At 41.1% G+C, this 14,032-nt stretch overlaps 1 protein-coding gene across 1 annotated transcript in view; it reads right to left on the reverse strand.

The window, feature by feature from the left end:
- Nucleotides 1-14,032, reverse strand: part of nfs1 (NFS1 cysteine desulfurase) — a 40,765-nt gene that overhangs the window by 10,364 nt on the left and 16,369 nt on the right. The window contains exons 6-9 of the mRNA XM_063041057.1: nt 13,683-13,776; nt 12,547-12,681; nt 2,489-2,646; nt 1,096-1,201 (exon numbers count right to left, since the gene is read on the reverse strand). Of these exons, the coding sequence (XP_062897127.1) occupies nt 1,096-1,201; nt 2,489-2,646; nt 12,547-12,681; nt 13,683-13,776 (493 nt within the window). The remainder of the gene's footprint in view (nt 1-1,095; nt 1,202-2,488; nt 2,647-12,546; nt 12,682-13,682; nt 13,777-14,032) is intronic.

Consider the following 14,032-nt stretch of genomic DNA (forward strand, 5'->3'; position numbering starts at 1 on the left):
CAAAAGTTGAACTTTTTGGCAGAAATGCACATTGCTATGTTTGGAGGCAAAAGGGCACTGCACCTCACACCAAAAACCTCATCCTAACTGTGAAGCGGGGTGGAAGGAGCATCATGATTTGGGGCTGCTTTGCTGCCTCAGGGCCTGGACAGCTTGCAATTGTGGAGGGAACAATGAGTTCAAAATTGTATCAAGACATTTTACACAAGAACGTCAGGGTAGCAATCTGTCACCTGAAGCTTAATGGAAGTTCGATAATGCAACAAGTAAATCAAAAACAAAATGGCTTAAAAAGAAGAAAATTTGTGTTTTGGAATGGCCGAGTCAAAGTCCTGATCTTGATTCTATAGAACTGTTGTGGAAGGACTTGAGGCAAGCAGTTCAAGCAAGGAAGCCCACCAGCATCCCAGAGCTGAAGTAGTTTTCTAAGGAGAAATAGCCTAAAATTCCTCTAAGCCTGTGTGCAAGACTGATCAACAGTTACCGGAAACATTTGGTTAAATTTATTGTGTACAAGGGGGTCACACCAGTTACTGAAAGCATAAGTTCACATAGTTTTTCCAACAAATACATGTAATATTGGATCATATTTCTCAATAAATAAATGAAGTATAATGTTTTTGTGTTATTTATACAATTGAACTCTCTTTATCTAGATTTAGGACTTTAGTGAAGATCTGATCACACATTTTAGGTCATAGTTATGCAGAAATAAAGAAAATTCTACAGGGTTCACAAACTTTCTAGCACCACTGTACCTCATTACTGTCTGCCTACACTGCACTTTCTCTGTAACTGAAACAGTATTTTATATCTTTTACCGTTTTTCACTGCACTACCTCAGTGCATTGTTGTAATGAATTGATCGGTATGAACAGCATGCAAGTTTTTAAACTTTTCCTCATTATATGTGACAATGATAAACCTTTTTATCTATTCCAGAGTATCCTGAAAGTTACATTTATAATTAAACCTTCTTTAACCAATGAATGCCCAAAGCATATACAATCTTTTTGAAATTTAGCCACTGATGTAGTAAGGGGAAATGCAACTCTCAAGTTCCACAAATCACAATGGGAGGATCACTCACTGTACCTGGATACCTCCTCTCAGGGTCTCCATTGAGAATAACATCAGGGATCGCATTCATTATCTTGGTCACCAAACGTCTGGCCATCTTGGACACGTGCTTGTGATCAAGCTACAGAAATGTAAGGGGCCAAGTTAAAAAATACAGAAGTACAGACTGATTAAAAAAAAATAACATTCACGCTATGGTAAAAGGCTATAGTCATGAGTAGAGATAACTGTTATTCTGCTTTATTTAATGCCAGCCAGCAGTCAGGAACAATACCACAGATGCCTGAGGACGAATGAGTTGCAGAGGAAAATCTCCTAGATTTTAAATAAATACAGAGCCAGTGACCACTCAGGTACAGACATCATGGAATCAAACTGACAACACCCACTGATTATACTCTTCCTCTGATCTTCTAAGCAGGGTAAGTTCTGCTGAAGCTACCCACGATTAGATAGAAATTTGAGACTAAGCCAGGTAAAACAGTGCCCATTAGTGAAATGCTCTAGAGTCAGAGGAAGAGATTAAAATAGGCTGGGGTTTAGATAAAGAGGCAGGAAAGAAAAACAGTAGTGATGTATAATTTATTTTACATCAAAGCAAAACACTGTTGAGTCCAGTGAGGATTATAATGTAGTCTCCATTCTGTCATTGGTCAAATGCTAAACCATAAAATGCAATTTCATGTTAAGGTGCATCTCAAAATGCATACAAGTTCTGAGTAAATACATACAACTTCCCATTCTAACATGTCGATCCATGGCCTCCTCTACTAACACGATGACACCGCTCTCAGGTTGGAGATTCAACAATTCAAATTTTGTCTGGGTAGCCTCCAACCTGATGGTATGAAAATCAATTTCTCTAACATCCAATAATCTCTCCCCTCTCCTCTTATCTATTCCTCTTTCTAGCTCGCCTCTCACTCCTTCTCTTCTCCTTACCCCCCCCACCTTCTCCCATGGTCCACTCTCTGATCCGATTCCTCCTTCTTCAGTCCTTTACCTCTTTCATCTAGCCCCTCCAAGCATCTTACATCATTTCCCCCTCCCCAGCCACACCCAACACCTGCCAGCTTGTCATTTCTTTCCGCGCCCCCCGCCCCCAAACCCTGTACCTTCTTATTCTGACCTGCCCCCTTCTGATGAAGGGCCTTTGCCCAAAACATTGATTGCTTATTCCTCTCCATAGATTCTGTCTCTCTTGCTGAGTACCTCCAGCACTTAGTGTGTGTTGCTAAAAGTTCCAAGGATTTATTTTAGATATCCTTAAGTCTAACATTCACTCATAATTTTGGATAAGGATTGCTCAATATGATGCCAAGGTATCATTACTATTGGATGACATGGAAGCTGGGAAGAGTTTTTTTTAAACTTTCTATCACAGTAGGAAGCTCCAGAGTTCACCCACCTCCATCTCCTGCAGTCCTATTTCACAGGCTGCCCCAAGCCCAACCACCAGAGGAGTGGGAACTGTACCCGAACGCAGGCCTCGTTCCTGCCCGCCACCACTTTGCAAGGCTTCTAATCGGACCCGTGGACGTCGCCGGACGTACAGTGCACCGACGCCTAAAAGGTTTTGGGGCGAGGTAACAGTTTGGGGGATAGAGAAGTCAAAAGGATCATATACCAATTTAAACATTATTAACAGTCAATGCCAAAATACATTCTTACTACATATTGAATCTTTGAAATGACTTAGAAGTCCTTAACCAAAACTTGTCGCCATTAATTCAGCAATGTCCTCCATTTATACCTGTTCACCTCCAATAAGTTTTGTCGCACCATTTTAGGGAAGCTCAGTTTTAATAACTTGAGGTTTCATAGTTTGTTATTTAGCACTTCCAAATTGCAAGTCTCATCAAATCTTTGCTGCCGTGACATACAAAGTCAAAGTAAATTTATCAACAAAGCTAGTTCTGCTCCTATAACATATCACCAAACACTACCTTTAGATTCATTTTCATACAGGCATTGACAGGAAAATAAAGACATAGAATTTATGTAAAACTACACATAAATTAGACTGTCAAACAACCAATGTGCAAAAGAAGGTATCAAAATTGCGCAAATAAAAATAAATAAAACTGAGAACATGAGTTGTAGAGACCTTGAAAGTCAGTCTGTCGATTGTGGAATCAGTTCAAAGCTATAGTGAGTGAAATTATCCACATGGTTGTAGAATGATAACTAGACCACCGGGTGACCCGTTGGGGCACCCTTTGAGAGAAGGGTAGTGCAGTCTGATGTGGCCAGAATGAACATTAAATTTCCCTGAATGCTATTGCTATCGCTTTACTTTGGAAATTAAAGAAGAAAAACTCAGTTTATTAAAGAAGAAAGACGCGTAGTAAGACAAATATAGCTTCTCCTCGTTTAACGAAGGACATTTTTGATGACAACATTTCTGGCTGATCTGCCACCCTTCAAGAATACTCTAACATTTTCATTTCTTTTTCCCCAGCTTAAAGCCACATACAGCTGGCCATGCTGGAATACTGGTTTCTCCAGAAAAACCAGCACATTCTCCATGGTTTGGCTCTGCGCCTTATGTATAGTCATAGCAAAGCATGACTGTATTGGGAACTGGCTCCGCTGAAGAGGGACATCTTCCCCTTCTGATAAACTGAGTAATTCTTGGGATCATGACAATGTCATTTTTGAACGCACCTATGTTTATCTTTGCTACGATGAGAATCTCGTGCAGTTCTTCCACCATCATTTGCATTCCATTGCAAAGCCTTGGTGGATCCAAGTTCCTCATTGAAATGATGGGAGATCCCCTCTTCTATTCCAGCTTATGTGGTGGCAATCCAGAGTTCGACCGAATCAAGGATTTCTGTTTGAAAATGTACAGCATTAGCTCCTTCACTTACAGCACTGAAGGAACAGTATTCTTTCATGATTCCAGGGAAGCGTCTAAAGCACGTGAAGTTTATTTTTCGCATCATTTCATTGAGAGGAACCAAGATAGAATTCCTCGAGAACAGTTCCGCAGGATTATCGAATGTCGGGTAGATGAAATCAATACATTCTTCCATAGTTTTTGCTGGCAGTATATCTTCAGGTAATTCAATTTCATCGTTTTCATTTTTCTCAATCTTGTCTTCTCCAACATCCAATAAGAACTCAGAATATCATCCTTCTCCCTCACTCAATCGCATGTTTCTCTTCAATTGAAACTTGATATAGGTTCTCCATAAGTAGGATTTTTTATGCATGAGTTCTCCACATCAGCATCATTTCCTCGTTTCACAACTGCTAGAAGCTGATGGAAATCGCCACAGCAAATGGTTAAGGTATCCCCGAAGGCCTCATTCTTGCCACATACATCACGAAGAGTCTGGTCCACGGCTTCAAAGCTCTCCCTCCTAATCATGGGGCACTCATCCCAGACAACAGTATACACTCGACCCAGAACATTTGCTTCAGAAATCCCGGAGTAGTCCTCCACTCTTTTCCCCATTCTCCTTCTTTCCCATCTCTTATTAGTCGAAGCGTAGAATCTGGGAATAGGGTGTTCTGAAGTACTTCATTACAATAAGATTTAAATATCTCTTATTGATGGGTTGCAGTTTGATCTGTCCCAATCCTGCACATGATGATGGTGATTAGCAGAATGTGACTGCTCGAAATAGAGCTGCCCTGCCCTTTTGCTGCAGTAGGTGTCGCTGCTGTGAGCATCGTGAGGCGCTGCTGAGGCTGGCCGTGTGCATGTGTCGTGGTGTCGCGTTGCGGTTTCCATTAAAGCTGGAATTGGCTTGGGTTGTGGAAAGTGGGGCCTGTTGATTGACGAGTAAGCAATTTTATATGAACACATAACCCTGAACTTTGCAAGCATTCTGTAAGTTAGCGCATTTTAAGTCGATTTAGTCGAAAAAAGTGCCGCTGTAATGCACCATTTGGGCTAATTGGAGGTCACAAACAGACAAACAGAGTATGAGAATATTAGTAGTGAATAGATTGTTCCTGAACCCGATGATGTGGGACCAGAGGCTTCTGTACCTCCTGCTCGATGGTAGTAGCAAAAGGAGAGCATAGCCTGGATGGTGGGGGTCATTGATGATGGATGCTGCATTTTTGTGGCAGTGTTCCTTGTAAATGCACTCAGTGATGGAAAGGGACAAGTTCAAGTTTATCATTCAACTGTACACATGCATACTGCCAAATGTCCCTCTGGACCAAGGAGCACAACACAGTACATATAACTCACAAGCAACACAAAGTAATATTACCACAAATAAGCAATAAAATATATTCCAGAAGATTGACATTTAGCATACGGTGCATTTACTACACAAATTAAAAATTAAATAGTGCAACACTATTGGCGCTTCATAACTGATGAAACATAAGTGGTGGCAGGGAGTTCAGTGGTATCACGGCCTGGTGGAAGAAGCTGTTTCCAATTTGAACAGTCCTTGTCCTAATGCTATGGTATCTTCTGCCTGCTGGAAGGGGTTCAAAGTGATTGTGAGATGGATGGGAGGGATCCTTGACAATGATAAGGGCCTTGCAGTGCTCCTGATAAATACCTTAGATGGGTGGAAGAAAGACCCCAGTGATCCTCTCAACAGTCTTCACAAACCTTTGTAAAGTCTTGCGGTCAGATGCCTTACCTATATACAAATACTACATTCTCCAGTTTGATATATCAGATGTTGCCATATTGTTCTTCCCAAAGCACATTCCACTTCATTTTGATTTGCTCCACAAGTCTTGCTATTTAATGCCTGCTTTCACCCTATTGCAGAGAGCATTTCATGTTCATCCCCCTACTTAGAATTACATTTCAACTTTCTGTAACTACACCTGAAAGCATCAACCATTGCTGCCCTCCACAGATGTGCTCTGATACAGTTCTGATTTTGTTTCTTAGTATCTGATGTAAATTTTGTAACACAATTGTACTTCTAAGGCAGTTTACAAAGCATAGTGGTTTAAGGAAAATCAGGTTGGTGTCAAATTGCAAGAGAGGGAATTTGTTGAATGCCTACAAGATAGCTTTTTAGAGCAGCTTGTGCTTGGGCCTACTCAGGGAAAGGTTATCTTAGATTGGGTGTTGTGTAATAACCCAGATCTTATTAGGGAACTTAACGTAAATGAACCCTCAGGATGCAGTGATCATAATATGATTGAATTCATATTGCTATTTGAGAGGGAGAAGCACAAGTCACATGTAATGGAATAAAGGGAATTACAGAGGCATGAGAGAGGAGCTTGCTCAGATGATTGGAGTAGGATACTGGGGGAGATGATAACAGAGAAGAGATGGCTGAATTTTCTGGGAATAGTTCACAAGATGCAGGATAGATAAGTTCCACAGAAGTTGTTTTCAAATGACAACTGTGGCTGACAAGGGAAGTTAAGGACTGTATAAAAGCCAAGGAAAGGACATAAAAGGTAGCAAAGTGAGTGGGAAGTTGGATGATTGGGAAGCTTTTAAAATCGTTCGGATAGAGATGGTGCTCAGTACTCTGTGTCGGAGGGCTGATCGGAGCTCAAAGTTTTCGGACAACTCAAGAGTCGGACTGTGGTCGGGCATGGCAGGGAGAGTTCTCTTCCTTCTTCCATCTGCGTGAGATGTGGGACATTCGAGAGACTTTGAACTTTTTTACTGTGCCATGGCCTGTTCTTCATCAAGTTATGGTATTGTTGCACTGTTGTAACTATATATTATAATTACAGGTTTCCCCCACCATCCGAAGGTACAGCGTTCCTATGAAACGGCTCATAAGCCGAAATGTCGTAAAGCGAAGAAGCAATTACCATTTATTTATATGGGAAAATTTTGTGAGCGTTCACAGACCCAAAAATAACCTACCAAATCAAGCCAAATAACACAAAAAACCTAAAATAACAGTAACATATAGTAAAAGCAGGAATGATATGATAAATACAAAGCCTATATAAAGTAGAAATACTTTTCCACAATCATTACTGAACTGTTCGCCGAAGAGAAAATCTCATGCAAGCGCCGTCGGCAGAAAATTTCACGCAAGCGCTGCTGGCAAGAACACTCGCTCCAGTAACCTTTAAGCTATGAAGCTCCCAAATCATACCAAATAACACGTAAAAATACACAGCTGATATAAGTAGAAATAATGTATGTACAGTGTAGTATCACTTACGGGAATCAGGAAGACAGCACCGAGCACACAATGGTGTGTTAGACTTGTCGGAATTTGGGTGGTGCAGTGGCCCCCACCCTCCGGGCCGCTAAGTGATATATTGCCGCGAAGAACGCAGGGGTCCAGCGGTAGCCGGGAGGTACGCAGCACATCTTTAAGAAAAAAGCCGAAACAAACATGCTAATTAATTAGGTGCCGCCCATAATTGTTGACCCAGATCAGTGCCGATTTCCGATAGCATCGTCTCTGATCTGGGCCGACAATTACATGTCAGCAGCACCTAATTAATTAGTATGTTTATTTTGGCTTTTATCTTAAAGATGTGCTGTGTGCCTCCCGGCTACCTTTGCATTCTCCGTGAATCGGTATCTGCCCATGGCCTGGGGGTTGGGGTGGTGGGACACTGGGGTGTCATCTCGTCGCCTGTTTCCATTAGAGCAGGCGGCTCATCTTCTCCTATGACTGCCCGCCTCGATGTCGAAGGTCGAGGTTCGTCGTCTGCTGTGGCTGATGTGGAAGGCTTGCTTGGCTGCTGAGCCTCGCGCATTTTTCTATCACACAGTTCTTTAATAAGGCCTCAAACCAACCTGCAAATATCCCCTAAACCGACGTACCCTTTCAAAATTAAAATCGTACTTTATTATTACTCATTCGGTTTCCATTGTTATCCTTTTTTCTTCCAATTGCATCAGCTCTTCATCTGTCAGTTCTTGGTGATGGAATGCCAAAACCTCTTCTACATCATGTTCGTCAGCTTCCACAAGCCAAACTCACATTGTCCTTACTTTGTTCACCATGATCAAAATGCTTAATTATGTCTAGTTTTACCGTAAGTGTAACACCCTTACGAGCTCTTTCAGGCTTTTCCGATACCATAGAACTCATCTTGCAAACGGCTGCTCACAGACACGTGTTAAAGCAAAGCAGTTCCGAATCCGGGGGAGAGCGGCTGCTCAGTGCGCGCTGCCTTTTATCGCGCACTGAGTTTTTTTTCGTAACAGTGAAAACACCTTCTGAAAGCGAAAACAGGGTACTAATGTAGGTCTTTCGTAACAGTGAGGTTTCATAAAGCGAACGTTCGAAAAGCAGGGGACACCTGTATGTGGTTTTGTTAGTTTTTCAGTCTTGGTCTGTCCTGTGTTTCTGTGATATCACACCACAGGAATATTGTATCATTTCTTAATGCATGCATTACTAAATGACAATATAAGAGGCTGCGTGTCCTCATAATCTAATCTAATCTAAAATCCAACAAAAGGCAACTAAAAAAGCTATAAAAAGGGAAAAGATGAAATGAGGGCAAACTAACTCATAATATAAAGCAGGATACTAAGTCTTTTCAGTTATATAAAGAGTAAAAGGGAGATTAAAGTTGATCTTGGATCACTGGAAAATGATGCTGATAGGCGGTAAAGGGGGACAAGGAAGAAGGAGATGATCTTAAATGAATACTTTGCATCAATCTTCACTGTGGAAGACACCAGCAGTTTGCCAGAGATCCATGAGTGTCAGGGAGCAGGGGTGTGTGCCATTGCTATTACAAAAGAAAATGTGCAAGGCATTTGATAAGCAGCAGGCGCATGAGGCTGCTTAACAAGATAACATCCTATGGTGTTACAGGCATAGATTGAGGAATGGCTGACAGCCAGAAGGCAGCGAGTGGGAATAAAGGGGGTCTTTTCTGGTTGGCTGCCAGTGACTAGTGGTGTTCCTTAAAGGACAGTATTGGACTACTACTTTACACATTGTTTCTCAATGATTTAGATAATGGAATAGATGGCTTTGTGGCAAACTTTGCTGCTGATACGAAGATAGGTGGAGGGGTATGTAGTGGTGAGGAAGCAATGTGATTGCAGCAGGACTTAAGCAAATTAAAAGGATGAGCAAAAAAATGGCAGATGGAATTCAGTGTTGGGAAATATATGATAACGTATTTTGGTAGAAGGAACAATAGTGCAGACTATTATCTAAATGGGGAGAAGGTTCAAATATCAGAGGTGCAGAGGGATTTAGGAATCCTTGTGCAAGACTCCCAGAATTTACAGGTTGAGTCTGTAGTAAAGAAGACAAATACAATGTTGGCATTTATTTCAAGGATAACAGAATATAAAAGCAAGGAGATAATGCTGAGCCTTTATAAGACACTAGTCAGACCGCATTTAGAGTATCGTCAACAGATTTGGCCCCACATCTCAGAAAGGATGTGTTGTTGGAGAGTCCAGAGGTGGTTCAAGGATGATTCCAGGAATGAAGGGGTTAACATATGAGGAGCGTTTGGCAGCTTTGGACTCGTACTCAATGGATTCTAGAAGGATGTGGGGGCAGGGAATCTCACTGAAACCTACCAAATGTTGAAAGGACTAATAGGGTGGATGTTTCCTATGGAGGAGGCAGCCAGAACTAGAGGGCGATCTTTTAGAACAGAGATAAGGAGGAAATTTTTTAGCCAGAGTAGTGAATCTGTGGAATACTCTGCCACACACTGTGGTGGAGGCCAAGGCCATGGGTATACTTAAGGTGGAAGTTGACAGTTTCCTAATCAGTCTGGACATCAAAGGACATGGCAAGAGGCAAGTGTGTGGGGTTGAGTGGGATGTGGGATCAGCTGTGATGGAATGGCAGAGCAGTCTTGGCGGGCTGAATGGCCTAATTCTGCTTTTATGTCTTATGGTCTTATAGTCTAAAACAAAATCAAGAGATCTAATAACAGAGGAAGCCTGGGATTCAGTCTATCACTCAAACGGAAGGTAATCAATAATGGACCATTGCAAATTCTAGGCATTGCCACACTATTAAGGAGCCCAATCACCCAGAACATGCCCGCTTCTCATTGCTACCATCAAGGAGGTGGTACTGGAGCCTGAAGACATACACTCAATGTTTCAGGAACAGCTTCTTCCCCTCCATCATTAGATTTCTGAATGGACAATGAGCCCATGCACACCTCATTTTTTTCACTGCTCCGTTTCTGAACTACTTAATTTATATATTTTTAAATTGTACTTCACTTTTAATAGTATTGTGGATTGCAATGTACTGTTGCCACAAAACAACAAACTTAATGATATATGCCAGTGATATTAAACCTGATTCTCATTTATCCTGCATTGATAAATCCAGGGAATACTTCACAGCCATTGTTTGCCTCAAACATAACCTCCAAAAAAAAATCATACCACACACTGCTAGTCTCTCAAAGTAGCCATTCACAATATAACCCAGGAAAATAATTCCTGACTAGTAGAGCTGCCATCACACCTCACCAATGACCAGAGCTCATCCTGACCTCTGGTGCCCTACATGTGCAGTTTGCATTTTTTACTCGCAAAAACACCTGGACAAAACCACAGGCTGGTTTCCTCCCATGTGCTAAAGATGTGCAGGTTGCTCATGGCTTGTGTAAATGGACTGCACAATCTGACGCTGGTGGGAAGATGGGAAGTATAAATTGCAAGGAAAATCAGTGGGGAATGGGATTGCTACATCAGCTGGGCCAAATGGGTTTTTTTAGACCGGAAATATGAATATGGATTACACAAGATCAATTTACAGTAAGATTCCCAAAGGTAAAAAAAGTAGCTTGCTGTAAGCACAGCAAGCAAAACTGAATTACTCCTCTCAATTACATTCAAACAATTTATATCTAGAAGTGAGAATGCTTGCAACCAAGCAATTGTCAATGGTTTGAACAGCCTAAAAGTACAATGGTATACAGTATTTACTGCAGTTTCAAAGGTTCCAAAAGATTCATTTATTAGAGTATACAACTCTGAAATTCTTCTCCAGATAGCCATAAAACCAAGAAAAAAAAAGGCAGCATGAACACCAACCCCTAAATCCCTCCTCCCCAAACAAAGAAAACGAACAAACACAGAACTGGCACATCGATTCCAAAATCCCCTCCCACACACACACAAAAAAACCATAAGACTGGAAGAAAAAGTCCACCATCCAAGTCCACATCCAAAAAGTGCAAAAACCTGGGCAATATTCGTCTTCTCCATAGTAGAGTGATCTCAACAGCGATAAAAAGGCGGGCAGCCAGCCAGTGCTTCAACCTCCCTCGTTATTTTAATCAGCAAACAATGGAAGCCTTAATCAGCAAAATGGAGTTGAAAACCGACTTGCAGCCTTCTTGCCACGCTACCCCTTCCTTCCGAAATTCCCTCAAAGACTGCAGAGCGCTGGAACTCCCAAATGATCTCTAAACTACAAATCACAGGCTCCAACAGTTCAAGAATACAAATTTGTTTTGATATACCTTGATCTATACATCAAATCCAAAAGCACCTGAGGGAGTAGCACCAGTGAACTCCCCTCCCCACCACCTGTGGTGCAAAATATTCAGACAATGGCATTTTGTTTAAAAACTGAGCTGTCCACATTCAGCTGAACAAATGTGATAAGCCTGTTACTTTTATCTCCGGAAAGATGCAATTTCAGTCTAGAGAAGGTGTTCCAAACCTTTTTTATGCCATGGATACCTACTATTAACCAAGGGGTCAGTGGACCCCCAAGTTGGGAACCTCTGTGCCTGCTCATCATATCAGAAGATGTTTTAGGTCCAGCATACAAGTTTATTCACAAAGAAGGCATGGCAATGCCTCAACTTTCTCTGAAATTTGCATCAATTTGGCTTGTCACCAAAAATTTCAACAGCTTTTATAAATGCACAGTGGAGTGTATTTTGACTGGTTGCATCATGGCCCTGTATGGAAACAACAATGCCTAGGAATGGACGACTACAGAAAGTGGTGTATACAGCCCAGTCCATCACAGGCAAAGCTCTCCCTGCCACTGAGCACATTTAAAGGGAGCGATAGCACAAAAATGCAGCATCCATCAGCAAAGACTTCCACCATGCAGGCCATGCCCCCTTCTCGCCACTATCATCAGGCAGAAGATAGAGGAGCCTAGCAAGATCAGGTACAGTTATTACCCAACAACTATCAGACTCCTGACCAGTGCAGATAACTTCATTGACTGATTCTACAAACTACAGATTCATGTTCAAGGACTTCTTTCAACTCATGCTCTCAATATTTCTTTTTTTTAAATTTACACAATTTCTCTACTGTTGCACAATGGTTGTTTGTTAGACTGCTTATATGTAGATTTTTGTAAATTCCATTAAAAAAAAATTTCTTGTAAATGCCTGTAAGAAAATTAATCTCAAATTAATAAATACAGTACTTATTATACTTTGATAATAAATTTACTTTTAACTTTAATTTATAGAAATGCTATCCTTCAGGTAACATTAATTTGAAGTTATTTTGTAGACAATTTCTACCAATGAGTTGTAGGTAACTTAGGCAGCAGATTCAAATAGTTTTACCTTTTGGCCCATAGATCTTGTGACCACTGATAGATAACAGATCAATCTTCATTTTGTTCACATCAATGGGAACTTTCCCAACAGCTTGTGCAGCATCCGTGTGGAAAAACACCTTGTGGGATTTGCAAATGTGACCTGCAGATACAAAAATAATTAACTGGTGGATGGATATAATTACCTCAAGCTGGATCTACCCTCAGCAACAAACTCTGTCGCATCATCGTGTAGAATTACTTAATTAGTTTATATATTTTGTGATACAGCAGAGCAGGCCTTTCTGGCCCTCTGTGCCACACTGTCCCAGCAACCCTCGACAAACCTGATTAACACTAACCTAATAATAGGACAATTTACAATGACCAATTATCCGACCCAATACATCTTTGGACTGTGGGAAAAAACTGGAGCACCTGGAGAAACCCCATGCATTCCACAGGAAGGACGTACAGAAACTCCTTACAGAATGGCACTGAAACTGAACTCCAAACTCTGGAACGCCTGAGCCGTAATAGCATTGAGCTAACCACTTTGCTACTGTTCATTATTTTCTTTGTAGCTTAACTTTCCCATGATCGCTTGTATTTTTATGTAATCACCTATATACATGTAAATGTTGAGTAAATTTTCCAGCACTTATAGTACAGATGTTTCTGTACTTTTCTAGAAGTTTCTTAGTTTTTTTTTGTTGGTGTCACACCACTTGCATCTGACTATTTTATCGATTAATTATTTTTACTGAAGATTTATTACCTCCAGTCTGAATATAAGACAAACATGACTTCATTTTCTTTGTCTTTCTTGGTTCATGCAATGCTTAATAAAACTGTTAGCAATAATTTTTATGTCTCATTATTGACTTCTGAAGAACCTTTGGATTGCAAAAAACATCAGGATCCAACACCTCTCACCCTCCACTAAAGGCTTTGACTCCTTGAACCACACAATCTAGATTTAGGACAATAGCCATCCCAGTGACCCAGCTTACTGAAGCAGCTTTGTGGTTTCCTTTGCTATTTAACGTCTCTTCTACAGGAACACCCAGTTACATAACAAACTACATTCAGCTGCAGTGAGCATGCTGATACCATAGGGGCTCAAGCAGAAAAAATACCAGCAGAGAGTGAATGTTAACATACCTATATCTTCAATTGGTTGTTTTACCCCAATTTCATTGTTCACTGTCATTACTGACACCACACTGGTATCTGGTCGAATTGCTTTCTCCAATTCCTAGGAAGTACGGATAGAACAGTTAGAAAACATCTTAACTTTCAAAACCAACCGTTTAACAAACAGTGGGACTAGCCCATTTGGCTGTGATCCCCAAGGTCCCCATTGTTAACACAGTCAGAACATTAACAGTGCAGAAACCAGAGACACCGGAGACTGCAGATGCTAGAGATGGAAAGCATCCAGCGAGAGTCAACCTCTTGGGTTGAGACCTTTCATCGGTACTGGCTAAAACTAGATTGATACTCCATTGCAG

Source organism: Mobula hypostoma, chromosome 2 (assembly GCF_963921235.1).
Source record: "Mobula hypostoma chromosome 2, sMobHyp1.1, whole genome shotgun sequence".
In the NCBI taxonomy this organism is placed as follows: domain Eukaryota; kingdom Metazoa; phylum Chordata; class Chondrichthyes; order Myliobatiformes; family Myliobatidae; genus Mobula; species Mobula hypostoma.